Below are 23,843 nucleotides of genomic sequence, written 5' to 3' on the forward strand. Positions count from 1 at the left end.
TTTCGCGCCCATCAATTATAAAACAGAAAACTGTTATTAAACAGTTTTTCTGTATTGATAATACGTTTTCAGCGCCATCTCATTGTCAAATGTGTTTTCACTGGCCAAAATGTAGTCGGTTTTTAGCACTAGCGATATGAGGGCGTTTCCTATCTTTCTACTCTATAATCTTTGATTCCTATCATCTGTCACCAGGGAAACAGTTCACTCAGCCAACGAGCCAACTACAATTTGATTTGTGTAATTCAAAATTCCGCACTCTCGTGATGGCCAGCGCGCCTGTTGGCAAAAGCATGAACTACCATATTGGTACATATTTTAGGGGACAAAAAATCTGTGGTCTCAAAGCAGCGATCGTTCTCCTTCTCTCTACTCTCCATAGATTACAGAGTAATCTGTGAACTAAAAAGCGTTTATTTTTGTAATTTTTTGTAAGTCTATCTATGCATTTTTTGTAAGTCTGTCCGATCAAAGAGGAATTATTTGAGTTTGATCCACAGAACACTTTGAACATTGAACTCTATGGGAGTTCCCATAGAGTTCAATGTCCCAATATAAGATAAGGGTCCTGTTCGGATATTGCTGGTTTTACTGGCCCGCAATCGAATAACAATAGAACTCGAACGACTGGGCCAATAGGCATCGTCTCTGAAATACTGACTGTACTGTTCAGAAATATCGGAACAGACGGAAGGTTCGATCAGAGATATAGATATCTCTGGGTTCGATCCGACCAAAGAGGAAGAAGTTAATCTTTGATCTACGGGATTTATCCAGAGATATAGATTCTATATCTCAGAGATATAGATTCTATATCTCAGAGATATAGATTCTATATCTCTGGATTAATCAAGATTTATCAGACATCAGAATGTCTGATAAATCTTGATTTCAGATTTATCTGAAATAAACGTCTCCTGATCATGGACAGTTCGTTTGAATTCCGAACAGCGAGTATTTAAAAAAAAATTACATCGTCCCTTTCACATTTGACTACACAACAAAGAGCAGGCATTTTCTCATTAGCTGCGAAAGTATGAAAATCGGAAACTTCCGCACATAACGGTTCAAAAAAATGCTTATGTGCCCCACGGCACCAGAAGGCACCGACGATCAGATGATTTTGACCATTGAACTCTATGGGAGAAAGGTTGCTCTACATCTTCCCTTTCACTCTTCCTCATTTTGCCTGTATCGCGATGCCATTCCAGTTTCCATAGAGTTCAATGATTTTGACAAATTGTACTCTATGACTTTTTGATCTATGTATCTTAGGTATGTTAGGTTAGCTTTTCAAAAATCAAAATAATAGAAGAGAAAAAAGCAAAAATATTACACAATATCTTTGAAGAAAACTGAATGACGCCTGTCATCAACATGTTATCAAAAAATGGAAATATGAAAAACTGCGACTATAATTCACATGTCTTCAGTGAAATTTGCAAAGGCGAACTGGGATCAATTAAACTTTTACAAAAAAATCCAGATTTTCACTGGTCCAATGTTACTATTTCGAGTACTAAAGAAACTATTCTCCATATTGCTGCACAATATGGTCACATTGAGATTATCAATTATTTACTCAATCAGTTCTCTCCCAAAATGGTAGATGTACGTAACACAGATAACAAAACCCCATTACATTCAGCTGCTCAATTTGGAAATTTCGCCTGTGTCAGAAAGTTAGTGCAGAGTGGGGCTGACATCAATGCCCTTAAAAGATCAGATTGGACTCCTGTGATGCTTGCTTGTACAAAACCAGAACATAACTACAAGGAAATAGTGGAATATTTATGTGAAAAAGGTAAATTGCAGTTGTCTAACAAAATATTGCATATTGCAGTACAAATATAAATAATATAATAGCATAATATAAAAAATTAAGCATATTGCTTCATTATTCAACTTGTTTGAAGAAGCTACTAAGGAGATATTTATGGTGTTTGTTGGTTTGGCAGTCCAGGTATGAACATATTATCTTTTTGAAACAGGATATCGTCAAAAACTATTATTTTGTTACTTTATACACCATATAGTCGAGAAGGAAAGAGCTGCTGTCATTCGAATGAAGACAAATGATTGAATTGATGTGGCCAATACTTGATAAAAATCCATAATTGAACTTGAAACAGATTACAAGATTTCCACAAATCGAGTTTTTGAAGTACGACAGTTTACCTTCACCCACCTGAAGATGCTATTGTGATAGCAATACACATGTTGTGGTTCAAAAACTCAATTTGTGAAAATCATACAATCTGTTTCAAGTTCGAAGACAAATAAATCTCGAAAGGATTCTGATGCCAGTTTTATGTATTACTGGGTGACTTCTACAAAATATGTTCATAGATTTTAATTGAAAAACAAAACTTAGCTATACCCAATGTCTGAATTTCAAATGAAGACAGAACTGAATCTTAGAACTTTGGATTTCATATAACAGATTGCTGGGTGTGTTTGTTGGACCAACCAAACCTGCCAGCGCGACCAAAGCGGTCTATTGTGGCACAAGACATAGAGCTAAACCTCGCCCTCTAGTCCTGTCATACCCAGAAAGGAGATGATGTCAGAGGGGCCATAATTCCTGAGTCCTTCAGATTCAGCTTGGGAGAGCCAAAGACTCCAAGTCTGACCCTGCCTGCCGCCGGACAGTGACAGAGGATGTGCTCAATCATTTTGTCCTCCTCTAGGCAGAGCCTGTAGAGAGTGATTCGTTGACGTGAGTGAGCTCTGAGCCTGCAATGTTTCCGTGAAGACGCCATTATAGATTTCAGATTGGTTCTAGAAAATCCTATTCATCAACTGTTGCATGGACTGGGTGGTACTGTCCCAGCTATTGTTCCGTTCCCTGATTGAGGAATTAGAAATTCTTACACCTGGTTTCGGGCCAATACTCCTTGAATTTGCGCCTTCTCTGGCTAGAGCATCCTATAATTCTTTGCCTCTGAAGTCTTGAGTGTCCAGGTATCCAAATAAGTTGGAGTCTGTTGTTAGTTCCCAATTTGGAGAGCATAGATCTACATTCGAGTACCTGTGCTGAATTGCATTTGTCAGCTGCGAGAGATTTAATGGCAGTTAGGATTTTTATTGACCTACCCGTCTAACCAATGTCAAGCAGATGGTTGGCGCATAGGTCAATGGCGAAGATTTCCGCCTGAAATGCTGTCGCCGACCTGCCCAGACATAAAAAAAAAGAATTCTCGAAAAGTCTCGTCATTGGCTAAAATTCCTTACCTGCTGAAATTTAAAAAAGACGTTCGTAAAGTACTGCCATCTTTTCGACGAAAGTGGAATCAATTGTATTATTCGTAACTCATGCTGATCTTTCAAGTGTTCTGGCAACACCCCCTAGTTTGATAGTCTTTTCCTCCTTACGGTTTATACGGATGGCGAGAAAGTCCCGTGGTATAAACTCCTCTTAACTGAGACTTTAACGTAGAACGAACAACATAGCGCTGATTTAAAACCCTCAAATATTTTGACAAACTCCATAACCTCACATTTTACTACTAAAGTGTGGAATGTGTAAAATTACTATGGCCAACCGAGTGCTTTCATAAAAGTGAATGGAGTATAGTTTATGGCGGTGTAAACAAAATGCTACCGCATAAACTGATTGTAAGCAGAAAGATATATGTAGTATCCGCTGATATAATTCGTCCATCTCAGCGAATGTTCATTATTTTGGCGATAATTTGATAATAAAAGTAACACAAGATCAAAGGGACCTATCACCCCTAAATTCTTAATAGGGAATAAGGGGTGAGATTTACCTCAATTGAAGATCACTTGTCCCACTACATTAATACTACTATATGGTTTGCAAATTTTTATTGATTCCTTGAAGTAGTTACAGGAGGTGACAATTTGAAAACTTGCCAGGCCAATTATGTCTCAACAAGGATGTTTTGAGGTTGAGAAGATTTCGGCTTATAATTCTGCTCAAAATATGTCCCCCTACGAATAGAAATTTGACCTGTTCCGGCATTTTCTCTGAAATCATCCTTGTCTTGACATAAATGGTGTAACGTGGTTAACTCGGAGAAAACTTATCTCGAGCGCCAGCTATTCTTTTCACTAGGAAGAATAGCAAACCTACCAGAGTAGCTGCTAGTCGGAGACAGCGTTCGCTGTTATCTAGGGTGGTAGCGATAACGAAGTAGTCAAAAGTCAAAATCAAATTATGTACTAGTTTATTCACACCTTCGGAAACTGATTATATGTACAACGGAGATATGTATAGGTATGAAATATGAGCGAATCTATCAGCAAACATACATTCGGGAAATTCTATCCGGTCACGAGCACTTTATAAAGTTTATACCGGGTACAGTGAAAAATCAAAGGTGGTTCAATAAAATGCGCCAACCAGAACTGACGAAATGAATACTAAGGATGACCTCGCGAAGTGAAATGACTTGCTATACGGTATCGGGATGTAATTAATCGTATTTCTCCAATGAAAAGAAACACAACCAGGGCGGATCTATTCGAGACTTTTATTCGCTACCCCAAGGGCTATAACGCTCCATGACTGATAGCGAAGAAAAGGTCTATTTTTGCGCAACTACGGGATTTCACTGACGACGAGCGGTATCTCTTATTCTCTACCCCAAGGGCTTACGCGCCATGACTGATAGAAAAGAAGAGATTTATATTTCAACACTTATGACGCGGGAACGCGAACAGGGGGGTTGACGAGACTTCCTCTTCACTACCCCCTTCAGTACCCCAAGGGCTTACGCGCCATGACTGATAGCGAAGGGAAAAGTCAGACTTGCGAAACAGGGTAAAGTACGATAAAATATAACAGAAAGCGATACAGTACAGCAGTGTCAAAGAAGTAACCGGTGTAGGTCTAATTAAGAAACTGAACGCTAAAGACGGGGACCTACCTCCTTTATTTCAGGCACTCGCGGAAAAGAAATCACAACTAAAAATTAATTTCTAATGGCACTAACTTCGTAATACAAAATTTATTCTATAAATTTGTTGAACGGTTTGTCGGGCACGCAATCAAAGTCGAATCGCAGAAAAGTACCGAGCGTAAACTAACTAAAGAGACTGAAGTAACAGAGAATCAAAAGTCAAAAGTGACCGTCGCGGGGGAAAATCTGCTTTTATAGGCAAATCCCCCCACACGTTAAAAATCTGAAAATTCCAGAATGCGACACAAATGAAAAACGTCGTCAGCTCCGGTTTATCGCATATCAACATCAGAAAAACGTCAAAATCTTCAACGTAAAAAAAACAACGTTAACCACAGATAAACGGTTTTTTACATTTACTCTGCCTATCGGAATGAATGTACTGAATATTTGAGAATTAAATATTTTCAAAGGCGGAAATATGAAATGAAAGGAATGCACTAAAATGAACTCCAATTTTTCTCAGAAAACTGGGATTCATTACAATGGACTGGCAAGTTTTCAAATTGTCACCCTGTATGTTTCGTACAAGACAAAGTTGGTGAAATGGTTTGTTTTGATGAGTTCTACCACCTATTAAAAATGAAAATTCGCTTCACTCCGTGAAGAGAAAAAATTTCTCTGGCGATTTTTAAAATATTATCACGCAGTTTTTCACCGTTTTCCAGTAAAAATAATCATTTATTTGTTCAAAAGAAATGGAAAGCTCTGCAGCAGATTGTTTCGTATGTAATTTAGCCCAAATATACACAGAAGAAACTTTTTCAGTTAAAAGTAGAACGTTTCCATAAAACCATTTCTGTATTCTGCCTATGATTAATTTTTTCTTGATGCAGGTGCGATCCTGAATTTCAAGAACAAAGATGGATGGACCTGTCTTCACCTGGCATCGAGAAATGCGAACCCCTCAATATTACGAGTTTTGTGCGAAAGAAATATAGATTTCAAATCAGTAACAAACAACGGTAGAACAGCATTACACATTTCTGCCCTTCATGGTAACTTGGAACATACTGAATTACTCGTATCGAAGATCGACATCAATTCTGAAGATTCTTCTGGAAATACTCCTTTTCATGAAGCTGTGCTAGGTGGCAACATCGATTTAATTGACTTTTTAGTAGACAAAGGTGCTGATATATTAGCGAAAAACAAAAATGGTTCGAGTGCTTTACATCTAGCTGCCGGAAATGGCTCAGAGAATATCTTATTGCATCTTGTAAAAAAATATAAATTAGATTTGAATGAGGTAAATCTAAGCGGTCATACAAGTTTACATTGTGCTGCCAGAAAAAGGCATACTAAAATTTTCGAATTATTGGTGGAGTTGGGGGCGGATTCAAAAATTTTAGATAGAAGTGGAAGATTGGCGGAAGAGTATCTATTGTGAGGGATGTAAAAGAGGTGCTTCTACCAAAATTGGAATAGGAGATTTCAAATGTGATTTATCGGAATCGGAACAGGAATCAGAACCGAAATTGGAGTCAGAGCTGGAGGCAGCAAAGAGATGTGTTTGAATGAGAAAAGTAATATGACCATAAATTTTATTTTGTACTTTAAGTTTCAGTCGAAAATAAATTTGATTTGAATGTTATATATTTTTTAATTTTCTGCAACAAACACAACAAAAATTTTCACGGGTGTGAAAACGGTCACGGTTTTTCAATAAACGGTCTGGCAACACGCGTTCTACGGGGAATTCATTTTTTTACTCGTCCGAGCGTTTTTTCCATCTCAAAAATCCAAATTCGTCGTGTGAAAGTTATTGATGGAATACTGAGTCACTCTGTATAATAATGAAGCGATGAAAAAAAATACACTCATGCAGGAAATTGGATTCCCTTTCCAACAAGGTGCTGCTCGACCCCTTTTCCCTATTCAAAAATGAGAGCTGTTAGGGGTTGCGGCTAGAGGGGTAGTGATATCAAACTCTTTTGAACACCCTTATTTGTCCCCCTTTCAACAAAATTTGACCTGTCTGAGCGTTTTTTCGTTATTCCATCCCAAAGCTCAAAATTCGGGGTGGAAAATTATGGATGGCTTACCCTGTATTGAAAAATTCTTATCCTACTATAGAACCAAACAAAATTTCAATGTCAAAATGTTTTATTATTCGGTATATTCTCCTCTTAATTGGATATATTTATTACAGAGAACCTGCAACGTCTCTAGACCTTTCAAAAAAATGTTTTTTCTTGGTCTGGAAACCAGATCTCCACAGCTTTTATTACCTCCTCGTTGGAAGAAAATTTACGACCTTTTAAACTTTTTTCAGTTGTGGAAAGAGATGATAGTCGGATGGAGCCAAATCTGGTGAATAAGGGGGGGTATTCTAGTAATTCAAAACCTAAAGATCACGAATTTTTTGGATGGCAACATGAGATTTGTGTGCAGGGCGTTGTCCTTCAAAAACAAAACACCTTTGGATAGCTTTCCGTATTATTCTACCCTTATCCAAAAAATCAATCATGATTACACCATGGCAATCCCAAAAAACTGAGAAGCAAGAACTTTTCCAGCAGATTTTTGGACATGACACTTCTTAGGTCTTGGAGAACCAGAGTGTCGCAATTTCATCGATTGTTGCTTTGTTTCTGGATGATACTCAAGTCTTATCCATTGTAACAATTCGATTAAATAAGTCTACATCGTTTTCAAATCGAGCACAGATCGAACGCAATTCTTCTACCCTTGCACGCTTTTAGTCAGCATTCAACTTGAACTATATGATGAACACGTTCGTATGAAATATTCAGAGCTCTAGCCCAATTCGACGGTCTGATGAAATCAATATTTTTGGGGACTGACACAGAATCTGGTCTTCCCGATCGGTCATCATCTTCGATAGAAAATTTAACAGTCCAATTTTTAACGGTCGCATATGAAGGACCATTGATCACTAAGGGTATTAAGCATATCTTCGTAAATATGCTTACCTCTTGACCCTTTTAAATACAGGTACTTGATACTCCAATTTTTCGATTTTCACAATTTCGGTGGACATCTTCTTTCTCTTAATTTTCTACGTAACTACTTTTTTGATCTCAAACTTCACACTGACACTTCTGATGAGTTATTGTTCGTTGCTATGGTAAAGCAATATTTTTTTTATGCATAGAACTGGTCTAGGCTAACTAGATATCAATACTCGTCTTTGAGCCGGGAGCTCTTAATAGTAAGCAGTACATTCTTCAATATGCAGATGACACCTTGATCATACCACAGAATAAAAATATGTAAAATTGCATAAATAATTTACAAGAGCTAATGAATAAGACCGAAATTTGGTTTCGCATCTGGCGACTAAAGCCCAACCCACATAAATCACAGTCCATAATATTAGGCCATAAACTTTCACTAAATTTCCCAACAGTTAAACTATGTAACCAACACAAGACGTCACAACAATCAATCAAATACTTAGGAGTACACATAGATCAAAAACTGAACTTCAATCAACATACCCACCTGATGAAAAACCAAGAAATATAGTGAGCAAAGTGTTTCTCTAAACTGATAATAAAAAATGAAAAGAAAATTCACACATCCATATGCAGGCCAATATTGGAATACGCACATCCAATAAGGGCGGTCCTACAGGGGGGCGGGGGTAAAGGGGGTAATTTCCCCCCCCAGAGCCCATAACGAATTCGATTTTTTAAATTTTTCATATGAAAAAACTGAGAAATATAAATATTATAATGAAATGAAAAAGGAGATTCCTTGTGCAATTTTAAGAAATGAAATATGTGAATGCAAATGCTACCTAGAGATACCTACAGGGTGTTATTTGAAGTCTTAATATGAAATTTCAATTGTTTTTTCGATTACTAACCCGCCGCCCCCAGAAATTCAGTCTAGGACCGTCCTTGACATCCAATTCTAATAAACCGTGGAAATCCAGCCATCAAAAACTCTGGTAGCAGAGAGGACATCACTCAGATTACTCAGAAGTATTAGTAGACTAAGACACTCCATTAACAGATTATATATAATCCTCCCAACCAATGGCTGTATATATACACCAACGAACATCGAACCTATCTCAACCAGACTCCAAAAACCGAACAAGAAATTTTACAGCAGACTTCGAAATATGGAAGATATATTACTCTATCATGATGAGGAGAACTGAAGAACGAAAAGGAAATTTCCCATGGCTACACAAATATTAAAATTGAGAAGAGCTGACAATACAAACACTTACAACTTTAAACTTTCCTGAAATCACTTTGTATATACTGTAGAAGTTTATTTATTAATTTTTTTAGTAAAATTAAAGTTATTTCAATTGTACTGAGCTGAAGGACCTAAGGTCGATGGCTCTTGGCTTATTCGGTCAATAAAGACATTTACCCTCTCTCTGCTGCTGTCTGTTAATTTTTCCCTTAGTTATAGAATAGGATGCCGAAGCGAATAATTAGCTATATGCAAGGAGGAATGGACTGATTTCATTCCTAGGATTATAGATTGTGTTTTATAATCCTTGATTTCATGCAACGTTTTTTTTTTAAATATTTGAAGGATTTCTACTCCGGGGGAAAATATCAGTTCAAAATAGCCGGCCAGGGAAACTGATCAATGTAGGATATGATAATTCGAATTTGAATCGTGGATTCTGGTTCAGAGAAACAAATTACGATAAGTGCATTTTTGCAAACTGCATGATATCTAAGACCTCTGAACTCCGTGGTAATAACATCATTCATTTCTGTACGACTTAACCCAGAACTGTTCGAAAATATGTTCAAGCTGGTGTTGTGGAATTTCCTACTTTTGGGTTTCCTGCTGAAAAATGTCTATTGTGAATCATACAACCTTGGCGGCTGTCCGAAAATGAAATCATATGAAAGTTTCAACATGACGAAGGTAGGTAATGTATTTCGATATAACTATGATAGCTGATATCAGATACCCAGTGTTCCCTAAGCGACTGTACAAACTTATAGGCAGGTATATACAGTGTGACAGTGCGAGTCAGTAATTTGTAATGAATTAATTTTGGCATTATGATAAATTCAGCACCGAATTCAGTATATAGGTGATAAAGTTAAAAAAAAATTACAAATGATAAGTGAAATAGATCCTAATACAACCCAAGATCATTTGTTATCTGAATTATCGCAAAGCAATGGGAAAAATGAATCTCGTGATGACTGACTCAACCGCATATGATTTCGTTCAGGGCTGCTATTCTCGAGCATTCGCAATATATGCGATCGTACCCATCGAAAAACATTGTGATGGTTTTAACAGCAAATAGCAGAGTTTTCCAGAGTTTCACAAAAGCATTGTGTGCCTTCATATGAGCTAAACACAATGCTTTGGTCTTTGGTGAAGAGAAGATAGTTTAGAAGGCTGTGGTTTTCACAGGCAGGAAAATAACCCACCATACACATGACCTAGCATATTGCTGAATAAGGATGAGAACAGAGAAATATTCCTATTTTGGCATTTAAACGTCACCCAAACATTTAATTTTTGTGGACGCTGAATATGCACCTCACGAAATAATCTTAGATTTTCATCTGACATAGGCTTAGTTCAGAAGATAGCGCGTAAAAGCGCGATTCACAAACCGCGCGACTAAAGATAAAGATAAGTAAAGATACAATACATAATATATAGGAGTCTACACGCGATAATTCGCGACCCTATGAACATTTGTATATGACTCCTATGTCACGCGGTTTGTGGATCTTCTGAACTAAGCTTATGTCAGATGAAAATCTAAGATTATTTCGTGAGCTGAACCCCCGTGTAGATACATATGACAATTTTTTAGTACTCAAGGTAGGATCCATTGCTATAAATGACTTATTAAGACAGCTACGTCCCTCGCTTCCTCTCTTTCATGCACATGCACCCTCTTTTTGTTTCCGACTGAACGTAACAGTAACGTAAAATTTGGCAAACAGTTGCACAACGTAAGCAGCGGATACATTTCTTCCAGGATGTCGTTCGTTAAATAAAGCCGCTTCTGTTTGCGCAGAATCACATTTTAGGGTCAGATAGTACTCGATACGATCTTCAAAATTAGTTATGGCAACACCCCTGTTCAATATCGAGGGGTTGGGGTTGAAGTTACGGGGAGGAAAAAAGTGTAAAATTGTTCCCCCTCGAATCAGAAATTGATGGGTCTTAGCGATTTTCCACATTTGCATTTCAAAGTCGGAAAATGGGTTTGTCGAGTTTTCGTTGGACCATCCTGTATATTTTTGTTCAATATTCAGTAAGATATTCTGATTGTGAATATATGATTTCAGTTTCTTGGATTGTGGTATATTGTAGAAGCCAATGATATTTCCATATCTTGTGCGACTATCAATATCAAAGCCAACAATTCTTCTAAATTCAACATAGAACAATCCCACAACTACCGTTTTTTACCTTTTATACAACATCTTGTTGTACGTACAGGACGGATGAGAATTATTGATGAGGATAATCCAGCTGGAATGAAAATCCAATGGCACTGGAGTAAGTTATATGTTTATTCCTATGTTTTCATTTCAAATGAGAGTAGTATATAGGAATTATAAGGTGAAATACTTTCGGACAATATTATATGAAATACCTAAGTCAGTATTTAGAACTAACGTTAGGTAAAATTTGCTAGACTGCACATCATCTGTTTCCGTGATTAGAATTTTATGTAGTAACAATTGTTTTAAGAATCAAAATAATATATACAAAGTAAACAAAAAAGCGTAAATACATTCACTTGATGAAAGTTATTTTTATATGTGTCATCTTGAAAAGGTACTACGCGTAATATCTTGGACCCCATGAAAAGTCAGAAAAAACGCAAAAAGAGGTCAACTTTGGGTCGAAGACGGATGGGCAAAGTACGGCCCGCGGGCCAGGTCCGGCCCACGTGATAGTCTTATCCGGCCCGCGTCAAGAATTTGAAAGAATCGCCAGTATTTTTGTTTTCTATAAGTTTGATCGTCTGAGGTAGGGAAAACCAACGGCACTTAATAGTTTTGTCAAATCGTTGCGTCCTGTTTATTTTCATCTTAAAATGTTGAATATTATCCATCGAAGACAAAAAATCAGCTGGAAGCGTGTTAGGTGGAAGAAGGACTGATAAGTAGAAGTACACCAATTTGTTATTCGAATTGCATAGAGTTGTAATCGGAGTTCAGTCTTAGTACTGCGTGTGCATCTGGCAGCCGCTGGCATTATTTCTTGTAACTGCGCAGATAATGGACCTTGATCCACATAACAAGTACAAGTCGCCAAATCTCCTGCTATGTTCTGCATCACAGAACACAAATTATGCCGCATGGAGTTGCAAAGAATAGCTGGGTGCTGAGCTCTAAATATGAGGGTAGTATTCAAGTGTGAACTATACATGAAAATAGTAACAGTTTCCTCCTGAATGGAATTTTTTGAGCTTTAATTATTGCATCCAGTATTTAATTTAGTTTAGCAAAGCGCGCAACTTAGCATCACTGTAGTGTTCTAGTTCTTTCAATTCTGAACTAAACTATTTTGGATTTGCTTGGGCTTGGGAATCTTGAGACCCTGAATGGAAAATTACCTAGGCGGGCCAAAATATATACATACAGGGTGTCCGGGGAATAACTGTACATACTCTTACCAGAGATAGAGTTGGACTAGCTGGTTACGGATTGAGTATAAAAAATTAATTTCTGGATTTCCCTAGAAAGCTACAGGGTGATTTTCCAACTTCATGGAAATACTTAGTCCATCATAAAATCCAAACTTATTGACGGATATTATTGAAACTTGGGAGGTTATTGACACATGCTAAGGTCAAGTCAAAAAGATATCAATTATTTCATTATTCCAGGGCCGGACTCATTAATCTTCATTTAAAGTGTTCAGGGTAAAAAAAACACTTTGTATTTCGAATTGCAAATAATTGATTCGTTTTTTAGAAAGAAGCAAAATTTTGCTTCAATTCTTGGTATCACTCAAAGTTGTCACATCAACAATTATGTTTTTATGAATTTTTGAATTTGGATAAAGTGATGAATTGAATTTTTCATCATGGAAAGAACTGAAAATCTCATGTTTGAATATAAAATGCAAATTTATTAGTAGAAAATTTACAAAAAAGTTCAGCGCTTCAATGAGCACTTCAATAACGAAACAATAACAAATGAAAAAAACTAAAATACAGTAAAGAGTACCTAATAAAAATAAAAATAGGAACGAATGAATTGCTGAGTCAACAATATTTCAAAAGTGGTTCGAAATGAAAACCATTAGCTTGTATACATTTCTCTTGCCGAATTTTCAAATTGGATACAGCCTTCCGAATCATATCGCCATTATTTCTTAAAATATCGCAACAGTTGATTATTCTGTTCATCAGCTGTTCTCTTGACTGGAAGAAGTATAACTTTGGTCTATATCATTGTTGTCGAACACCCGGTATACATGAGAATAATTTTGAAATATGCTTCTGTATACCCTATACACATCACCAATTTTTTTTTCAAAATACCTTCATTTACTCCCTCAAAGTGAAATCCGCGTCTGGGGTGGCCACCCAGTATATCAACAAATTATTATAGTCTTCTTCACCTTCAGTGACTTTTTTAAGAATATTTATTATTTAAAATCTGGTAATAGTCCATCGGTGGAGTTTTTAATAATAGTTACAAACAAACGAATGGTCTACTCCACTATATATTTAAATTATGCACTATGCATTTCGGCAAGGTAACTTGCCATCATCAGGTGCTCTAAAATCAAACAATTTGTCAAACAAATGAAAAGATCTTAAATTGAACAAATTATAACCTACCGATGCAGTTGTTAAGACGTCAACGATGTAATATGAGCAAAATGGAACAAAAATAATTATTTTTGTTCCATTTTGCTCATATTACATCGTTGACGTCTTAACAACTGCATCGGTAGGTTATAATTTGTTCAATTTAAGATCTTTTCATTTGTTTGACAAATTGTTTGATTTTAGAGCACCTGATGATGGCAAGTTACCTTGCCGAAATGCATAGTGCATAATTTAAATATATAGTGGAGTAGACCATTCGTTTGTTTGTAACTATTTATTATTTATTTTCGACCTGCACAAGACGACTATGTCCTGTTCAGGTAAATAAATTGCAATTTTCGAACTTTATCCAAATTAAGAAATTCATAAAAAAATAATTGTTGATGTGACAACTTTGAGCTGTACCAAAAATTGAAGCATAATTTAGCTTCTTTGTATAATGCGAATCATTTATTTGTAATTCGAAATACAAAGTGTTTTTTTTACCCTGAACACTTTAAATGAAGATTAATGAGTCCGGCCCTGGAATAATGGAGAAATTGATATCTTTCTAACTCAACCTTAGCATGTGTCAATAACCTCCTAAGTTTCAATAATATCCGTCAATAAGTTTGGATTTTATGATGGACTAAGTATTTCCATGAAGTTGGAAAATCACCCTGTAGCTTTCTAGGGAAATCCAGAAATTAAATTTTTATAGTCAATCCGTAATCAGCTAATCCAACTCTATCACTGGTATGAGTATGTACAGTTACTCCCCGGACACCCTGTATATACATGTTTACAAGTGATAAACTTTCTTCGATTCATACATCGAAAATGACTTACATCATAGAAAAGTAAAAAAAATTAAAAACTTATTGTTCTGTAGGATACGAAGGAGTATGTGAAAAATGAAAATGTGATCAAGCTTCTAAAAGTTGTTCATACTCTGGTATAAATTGGCAGTGATGATGCTATATGCTGTTCACTACAGATTACTCTGACGTGACGTGCGCCCATGTCATAATGCGCATGATTCAAAAATCTAACATAGGATTTTGCGCTGAAGCGTTAAATTTGTCTGACGTGATGTTGACGAAGTGCATTCCCAAGTCAGTAATTTAACTCTTCGGCGCAAAATCCTATGTTAGATTTTTGATTCGTGCGCACTATAACTTGAGCCCACGTCACGTCAGAGTCATCTGTAGGCACCTTTATTGAACAGAATTTCGAATCATCACTACCAATTTCTACCAGAGTATGAACAACTATTAGAAGATGAATCACATTTTCATTTTTCACATACTCCTTCGTATCCTACCTAACAATAATTAATTTTTGTATTTTTTTTTTACTTTTTTCGGATGTAAGTCATGATGTATAAATCGAAATAAAGTTTATCACTTGTACAAACGTGAATTTTCAATTTTTTGGCCCGCCTAGGTAATTTTTCATTTTATCTTGCCCTCCCATCAAAAAGTTTGCCCATGTCTGCTTTATACACTTTATATTTGGGAGTGATGACATCAACCCTTCGATTGCCTTTTCAAAAATGCCATACGCAAGAAACGAAAAATAAAGAGAAAATAGTGAAATAGTTACGATAGTAAGAATAGATAAATAGCAATGAAAAATTTTTTACTATACAAGACTTTCAAAATGTTGTCCATTATTTTGTAGACAATAATACAACCTATTTTCAAATTTGGCCCTTACGTTTCGGACACTTCAACTTGAACCAAATTGTGGTTGATCATTTTTCTCTATCTTCCAATGTTTTCTCAGGGACATAAAAGCCAGAAAGGTACGGGTTGATTTCGAAATCGTTGAGAAAAAACGAAAGTGCTGGGCTAACTCTTTTCCGGTTTCCGGAAAATTTGACGAAATTTAGAGAAAATATTCATGGCACAAATTATTCCACTGATTTTTAGGAACAAAAGACAAAAGTGCTGGGCTAACTTTTTTCTTCATTTTCGATTTCCCGGGAAATAAGAGTGAAATTCGTAAAACATTCGAACGGCACAACACATGTACAGGGTGGGCAAATTTCGATGTTTTAGCTCTACAGCTTTCAAACCAGAGAAGATAGACAAAATCTGATGCCCCATTCTATAGTTCTCTTTTTGTGAGAAACTAACAAGGGTCATAATCATAGTCACTTTTGGCCACCTTCTTTTGTTTTCGAGTTAACTCGGTTTTCGCTTATAATTATAAGCGAAAATTGGCAGAATGGCGATTTCGAAATAAATTTATATCTCCGATCTCCGCTAATACTGATGATAGAGCTCTAAAATTAAAACACATTATACATTATCCAGTAGCGTGCTCGCCTTTTTAGCCGGATTTTTAATTACGAAGCTATGACCCAAAGTCCAAACTGCAAACTGAAATAGGATATGAAAACCGTCAATTGCAATTGATCAAGAAAACGTGGGAATACTGCATCAATGACTTCTCTCCTTCCTTCTCTAGTATCCTTTCTCATTGTCACATTCAGTGTTCGTTCTGAAAATTCAAGGGTTGCCTTGGTTTCTTTGACGCAAAATTAACGTTGATGCAGTTTTCTCACGTTTTCTTTATTGCAATCGAGAGTTTTCATATCCTATTTCAGTTCCCACAAACCTTCCGTTCCTTTCTTGAAAATCTCATTGTTGTAGTGTCAATAAACATATTTTCGAACAATGAGTTATAACTTCGATTAAAATAAGTTCCCTCAACAGTGGATCTGTTCATAACTAGATCTATTCCTGGAGCTATAGCCCAAGTCGCCAAAAAACTTGTTATTAGTCTTCTGAATTCGAAATGGTTAATTTAAGTTAACATAAAAATTGATAAGAAACTAAAGCTCCATATCAATTCAAAAATGATCAATCGCAAATAATAAAACGATAGACCTGCAGGTATTTCTTCCAGAATTTATTGCTATATAGATTTTTTGATTTTTTTTTCAGGTTATCCATCTGAGTACATGGTTGTTTTCGATACGGACTATCGGAACTACGCTGGGGTTTTTTTCTGTTCATTGATGGGTATTGCATCAGAATCGAAAATTTATATATTATCAAGAACCACTGGGTTGAGTGATTTGCACAGAAATAAGGTAATGATATAATTGACGGCTTGGAACATAAATAGGTATATAGAATGGAAAATAATCAATTGTTGTCCAAACACTGGATTGAGATAGTTGCTTAGTTTCGCCAACCACAATTGAGATAGTTGTCTAGGACATTGCTGTCACATCAATTTTCAGTGCGAAAAGATGTGAAAATGAAAGTGTATAAATTTTCTATGTAACACCACTGTTTTAGTGTCGCGCTAGATAGAGGAGAAGTATAGAATGTGTGGACGACATTAAAAGCGTTCGTAGCACTGCAATGGCCATGCCATGTATCAATAGGTCCTTCCGTTTGCATAAAAAGTGTAGCACTTTTCTACACTCGATTTGATTTACAACAGTGTAGAGGAAGTGTAGTTTATCTGCACATAGTCAAAAGGAGGTGTAGATAAACTACACCTGCTCTACACTGGTGTAAATTCAATCAGCAAACGAATACTAATATCAAGTGTAGAAAAGTGCTACACTTTTTATGCAAACGAAAGGACCTTATGTTCCAATTTTCCAGGCTCATTTCAAAAACAATGTATCCATGGCAGTGATGTGATGTGAAGTTAATTTTTGAATTTTTTGTCATACCATAAAAGGTTGATGGCGTAAAAACGGTGTTATTATATATAAATGCCTGAAAATGAGAACTTCTCCTATGTCGGGCAACCTCCAATAGCTCAATAGACGCCAAACTCTACTCGGAAAAACGATTTAAAGGGTCTTAGATTACCTATTTACCGAGAATTATTGAACTCCTTCCCATAACAAACGTCTATTCATTCTGTGATCGTGGATTTCTTCACATTCGCATTTGGTAAACGTAGAAATCTCGATTCTCTTGAGCTTTTTTCGGTTATTTTCGTTTGTGCTCCAGGGTCGAGAGTGTTAGCTTGACAAGATCCGATTCTTCGACTTCGACTTCCGTTTGGGTTTTCTTCGTAACTGACGAGATGCAGCGGTTTGCACAAATCAAGAAATTTCCGAACCCTTTAAATCCGCTGAAAATAGTTAACCATTTAGTTACGTTTATTGATATTGATCATGTTTTTTATTTTAAGGTGAAAGAAAGTTTGAAACTGAACGATTTCAGCGCTTCAAGCTTGAGCAAAATCGAGCATAAGGATTGTCCAACGGAAAAAACTGAAAACACCTTCAAGCTGAAGGTTGAACCAGACTTTCTATCGCCCAAATACATTGGCAACAAAATAGATAAAGAGTTGAAGAAGAACTTCGATAGAAAAGACTGCAGCCGAGAAGATAGCGAAGAACAGGTCACGATGAGGGGTTGAAAATTTGGTCATCGATATTGAACGACTGCGATTATAGGTTTGTTCGTAGAGTGGTTCACAACGGTTGTGAACTGTACAGAGCAAGCGCAATTCCATTTTAGGGTAGCGAAAATCCATTTGCGCTTGCTTTGTACAGTTCAAAACCGTTGTGAACCACTCTACGAACAAGCCTATTGATATGACAAGGATTGCTACTTAAGTTTTGAGATATGACAACAATGATGTGTATACGTCAAATCGAACGTTGTCCTCGTAGAGTTTGATATTTCTAATGGTTAACGATGATTTTCTATGACTTCCGACGGATTAGACCAACAGCTTCGTCTTTTGATAATGAAGCACCATCTAGGGCCACCGCCCAAGGGTTTCGCTTGTTTTCATAATCCAATCGTGGTAACATACCGGCTAGATATTGGGGCACACTAATAAGGGCATTGTTCCACTCGCTTACATTCAATATGGAACAACATTTTTGCCATCAAAATAGTTATTTATGTATCAAGGACGAAAACCTGTCATTTATAGTCGAACCTGTAAATTGATAGCCGAGGATAGCAAGAAGGCGAGACAATATAGACAGTACATACCTTTATGAAAGTAAGAAGTTACCCGTAGGATGGCCTCATCTAGGTCGCCTTATTTGCAAATTCCCTCACCTCTGGACTATAGTGTTATTACTAGTACCCATATCGCTATCACTATCCATTCTCGATTATAATGAACACTAACATTAAAACCACGTACTTGATTCACTCATAAAATCTAGGGGATTTCGTAAATATTTGATTCGACAACAGCGTAACAGCCATTCTCACGGGAACTAATGTTTTCATCAAATTCTGTTTCCCAAAATTGATTATTCTCTCTATCTAGTTTTCGTATCTATTGACGAACGAGCAAGACGAAAAGAGTTTGAGGACGAAAAGTGTATGCGGAAAAGAAGTAATTTCCTTCAAAAATAGTCAACTTTTCATTCGGAAATTAGTTCGTAAAATGTAATTGTTTGTTTTGGTGGACGAAAAAAGATTTTTCGCGTTGGATATCGCCTAATTTTCTGATCGTTCCAAAAAAACCTCGTGTCCGTTAGTGAAAAGTTGAAAAAATTCATGGCGGTGATCGGGAAGACCTTTATCAGATAACAACTGGCGACGAATCATGGAACTCTGCATATGAACCCAAAATCAAACCATGATCGACTGTACTGGTCTTTCAAAAGTCCAACAAAGATTGTTGGCTCATGAATCGCACTATTTTCGGAATAACTAGACGTGTAGCCACAGAGTTTTGATCCCAATGGAGAATATTTCGACACTAAAGCACAAAAACTGAATTACCTACGGGATTTTCACTAACATGAGTTATTTAACCACTACACGTGTTTCGCTATCACAGCGTAGCGTCTTCAGGTGGGTAGAGTTCAGTGGTTGTATACCAACCTCATCGTGATAAAAATTATGTAATTCAGTTTTTTGAGTTTAATATGGATTTATTCCTGCAACTTCAATTCAACAGTGAAGTCAATTCTGTTATAGACATTTTGCATATCTCAAAAATTGAGTAACAATCCTCGTAATCGGTAGAAATATTCTAGGAAATGTTATGAATATCACAATTTATTAATCAAATAGGTACGTATAAATATACCCAAACAATAATGTAATATGCAGAATAAAAATTTCATGAAAAATGTTTTATTCGAAACAACACACTATCATCAACCAATTGAACAGAGAATATAGATAGCTCAATCGAGAAACAGTATAGGTACTGATTTGAAAAAAAAAATGAAGAGGATTTCACAGCGCAAATTTCAAATTTTCTTGTCGTAATCCAGACCATAACATCTTTGAATAATTCCCAAAGGAAAATCAGAAAAAGATTTGCATTAGCTGTTGATTGCGAAATTGCTTTCAGTGAAGAATGAGAGCTAATACGAGATTTTTAGTCCTCGTATTTTCGAATATGTCCTAAGCATTTTCTTGTAGTGCAGTACTGTAGCACCACCAGAAATGTGGAAGATATCTCTGACCACTACTCTACCTTTTCACCTCATCATATTATAGGATTTGATTACAATATAATCATATCATATTATAATTCGAATCAAATTGGAGAATGATAATTTTGTACCTTATTGCCGTTCCATTAATGGAAGCTAGTCATGAACGAGCGTAGGAAATAACAGAGAAGTTGAAAACATCAAAACACAACTGTAGACCTGTTTCTGGATCATTGTCCACTCATCAGTTCAGAGTTGTGCTACTGAAAAGTTAGATGAGACAGTCATTAGTCGTGTTGAGCTTAGTTTAGATTACGATCATTCACGTGTGGTTACGATATGCTTGCCCCGAATGCAGCGACACCTAACAATCAATTTAAGAATAATTTTTCGTGTTCAGTGTACCATCCTAACAGAGTGGCTTATCCTTATTTTTAAGTTGATCTGATCTGCATAACACTCGGCGATAATTGAATCAACAAATGTTACGATCTAAGTCGAACTAACACACTACCATGGTTCATGGTTTCGGTCGCATTTGACCTCGTCAGAGCAACATAACTCTTCGACAACAAAACTGGAATGAATGCCGGCTCCTTTCATTCGATGTCAATAGCGGATATGATGTATAAACACACCGTAGCGACATCTGACAGAGAAACGGGAACCAATCCAATTCAATTTCTTCCTCCTCGATAACTTCGTTATTCGTATACAGCGTATATTGCACGATACACTCTCGACCTAGGCTGCACCCTGAAAAGTCTGCCCGAGTACTCGTGTACACTCATTTGGTATGATCTACTCTTTATAACTTGTACTCTCATTGATTTTTTTCCATATTCATTCATCGAACTCAACATACATGTTAGTTTTCTCAGCCTTCAGCACATCTCAAAATCAACGATTAGTGATTTTTGTCAGTACTCTCTTGTTCTCCTCATAATTTAACAATTGTTTCTTCTGTTTTTCTGATGAACGTTCTAATCGTGCTTACTTTTAAGCAGTTCGTCTCTGTAAATGTTGAATTTATGCATTGATAAATTTTTGCACTCTTCAAGACCCACGAAATGTATATTTATTATACTATGTTCTTCTCAGATCAATTATGATTGTTCTTTTCATTTAATTAATTATTATTAAGCTTCTCATTCAATTTGAATATTATTTCCCTTTTCATATTATTTTAATATTCTAGTGCTTCTCAGATTCATTAATTTTGTGCTTCTTATTTAACTTGTGCGATTCATGTTCTGCTCATGTTTACATCATCGTTATTGATCAACTGATATTTAATGTATCTATTTCTCGTTGATGATCAAACTTAGACATTGTAGTTTCACCTCTGGCCTATTTCACTGTTACTGTCGCGTCTTCTCCTTAAAATTCATTATTCTAACCTTCTGGTTTTCTGATGGAATAAAGGGGCTCTCGCAATCAATTTTCATTGGATTGCTCTGTCACTGGGTAACCGTTGTGTTAATATTGAATTTATTGAACTCCTCAACGTCTAAGTCTGACATCACGTGACTTCTCATTTGAACTGCTCTGGACTATCTCTTGTTTTTAGTTGAATAATGTCTCTCTGAGTCTTTAGATGTTATTAATATTAGTTTGCTTTCACTGTATTAGCCTCATGCATGTGACATATTCATTTTATGATCGTGAACGATATACTATAAATGTTTTTATACCATCTCCAACTCAATTATCTTGTCATACAGTCCACTACTCTTTAATTACAAAATCATACCACCCTCGATTTTGAACATGGATGTACACTTTTGAAATCTGCATGAAAGGAGCATATTTTTTTAAAAGTTCGGCACTAAAGCATACATATTTTTTCCACCCTGAAGCTCAACTTTTCACGAAATGAACTATTCAACACATTTCAATATGAATAAGTGATGGCAAGAGCCATTAATTATCTTGTTGTACAGCTATTGGTATCCATATCCGAGGTACAAAGAAAAGAAACGTGGTATAAAAAAATCATTAAAACCTGTGAGTATAAATTTTTTTCAGAGAAGTCGATGTCTCTTCTATGCGGTGTTCGAGGCTTTTCCACTCATTCTGGGACACGCTGCTTATATTTTTCCTAGAAAATTTTTTTTATGGGAGGAATAAACAAAAAACAAACGATGTGGTCATATTTTATTTCATCGTTTCATCAATAAATAACTTTCATAGGTATAACATTCTTGATCAACACTAGAAGTGAAAGAGACAATAGATTATTATTCGTTAATTTTTCAGACAGGTGTGCAGTAGATTTCCATTAATTTCATTTGAAGAGAAAGATGAGGTGAAAATCTTGATACTATACCTTAAATTATAACATTCTGTACATTTTATTTTATAAACAACTGTTATACAGAACTGGTGGCGTGTTGAGAAGGGCAGTCAGATGAGCATACAGATAATGGTATGGGACTATAATTGTAAGTGTGATCTATACTATTGAGGTATAATCTTGAGCTAGTTCGGTCACATTCTGGACAAGATTGTTTTTTTTTCTTTCCCCTTCTGAACAGTTCGTAGGCACATCTGAAAAAGAAAAAAATTGAAACTCATTTTAAGGAATTGGTTTGTTCAACTTTGCCCGTCAATTTGTCAAGTATGTATGTTGCCAATAGGGTAACAAAAACAAGCTGCTCATCTTATTCCACATTCAACTGGAGTAATTTGTTGCTATTATTCATGTAAATGTACTCTGAGATGTTACAATATGATGAAATAGAAAATAGAAGTGAAGTACTTCGAACCTGAATAGAGATATTTTATTTTTTAAGTACCTATACCTATACCAAATGAGAATACTTTTTTTCAGTTAGAAGGTTGAAATAATAACTTTGGCATGAAGAGCTTTGCTGGATTTGCTGTATTAGTTCGAGTTTATTCAGAGAGTAAACGCAATTGAATCGAATTATCGTAAATTGGATTTCATATTTTGGAACTGGATAATTATGAACTAATCTTCAAAATCAATCTGCCTCAGTGACTGTTTTTTCTGCGGTCCATCTCCACTCCACAATTTCCAAGCTAATTGTGAAAGATACCTTGAATGAAACATTAACCCCGGGTTTCATAAAGCTTGATCGGGGAATCAACTCTTGATTGACAAATAGACGTCAATTTGTTTTCAATCGATAATTCAGTCATAATCATTCAGAACATCATTCTCGTATCAAATTCTGATGTTCATACGTCCACTCAATTTCTCTCAATTGCTACTTCTTCATTATATTCAGAAATGTAAAGGTTTCAGTGATTTCGTTTTGGGAATCGAGTGACTGTGACAATCAAAGTTTTATGAAACCCGCTGCGTGTCTCCTTAAACTACGAATTGAATAATTTCGTCATAAATTTCACTAAAATGGCAACAAAGTTAAATGAGTAATATTCAGAGCTTCAAATTGTGAAATGGGGTAATAGTATAAAGCAACTATAGTAACCTCAGCGATCTTCCTTTTTAGTGGATCGATCTTTCACCACCAATTCACTTATAAAGGAAGAATCATAAGAAAAAAAATTAATGAATCCAATGAACCCGATTAGTACACTATGATGATGTTGGCTTCAGGTCGGCCAGCTTCAAGAACGACTATTCCACCACAGTCAATTCCGTATGTCTAATATCAAAATGCTTTAGTAGGTTAATTTCATTTTAGTTATACTAGGATGCCGAAGCGAATAATTAGGTATATGCAGAAATGGATTGATTTCATTCTAAGGATTATAGATTGTGTTTTATTATCCT

The 23,843-nt window shown here is 36.0% G+C and overlaps 3 protein-coding genes and 1 long non-coding RNA gene across 4 annotated transcripts in view; 3 read left to right on the forward strand and 1 right to left on the reverse strand.

The window, feature by feature from the left end:
• Window positions 1–1,254: 1,254 nt before the first annotated feature.
• Window positions 1,255–6,320, forward strand: LOC123320783 (ankyrin repeat domain-containing protein 16-like). Its single transcript, XM_044908209.1, has 2 exons — window positions 1,255–1,804; window positions 5,765–6,320. The coding sequence occupies exons 1-2, from the start codon at window positions 1,360–1,362 to the stop codon at window positions 6,316–6,318; spliced, it is 999 nt and encodes a 332-aa protein (XP_044764144.1). The 5' UTR covers window positions 1,255–1,359; the 3' UTR covers window positions 6,319–6,320.
• A 3,309-nt stretch (window positions 6,321–9,629) lies between these two features.
• On the forward strand, window positions 9,630–19,768 carry LOC123320545 (apolipoprotein D-like). Its single transcript, XM_044907894.1, has 5 exons — window positions 9,630–9,797; window positions 11,195–11,408; window positions 16,635–16,783; window positions 17,851–18,112; window positions 18,253–19,768. Exons 1-4 carry the CDS (start codon window positions 9,672–9,674, stop codon window positions 18,079–18,081), a joined length of 720 nt encoding a protein of 239 aa, XP_044763829.1. The 5' UTR covers window positions 9,630–9,671; the 3' UTR covers window positions 18,082–18,112; window positions 18,253–19,768.
• Window positions 19,769–22,130: 2,362 nt separating this feature from the next.
• On the forward strand, window positions 22,131–22,853 carry LOC123320808. The gene is made up of 3 exons (XR_006538809.1): window positions 22,131–22,273; window positions 22,340–22,388; window positions 22,461–22,853. It is a non-coding gene; the product is annotated as an uncharacterized LOC123320808 (long non-coding RNA).
• The window catches only part of LOC123320807 (43 kDa receptor-associated protein of the synapse homolog), a 28,319-nt gene continuing 26,700 nt past the window's right edge, over window positions 22,225–23,843 (reverse strand). The window contains exon 10 of the mRNA XM_044908240.1: window positions 22,225–22,630. Coding sequence (XP_044764175.1) covers window positions 22,453–22,630 — 178 coding nt within the window. The 3' untranslated portion in view covers window positions 22,225–22,452. The remainder of the gene's footprint in view (window positions 22,631–23,843) is intronic.

Source organism: Coccinella septempunctata, chromosome 9, assembly GCF_907165205.1.
Source record: "Coccinella septempunctata chromosome 9, icCocSept1.1, whole genome shotgun sequence".
Lineage (NCBI taxonomy): Eukaryota > Metazoa > Arthropoda > Insecta > Coleoptera > Coccinellidae > Coccinella > Coccinella septempunctata.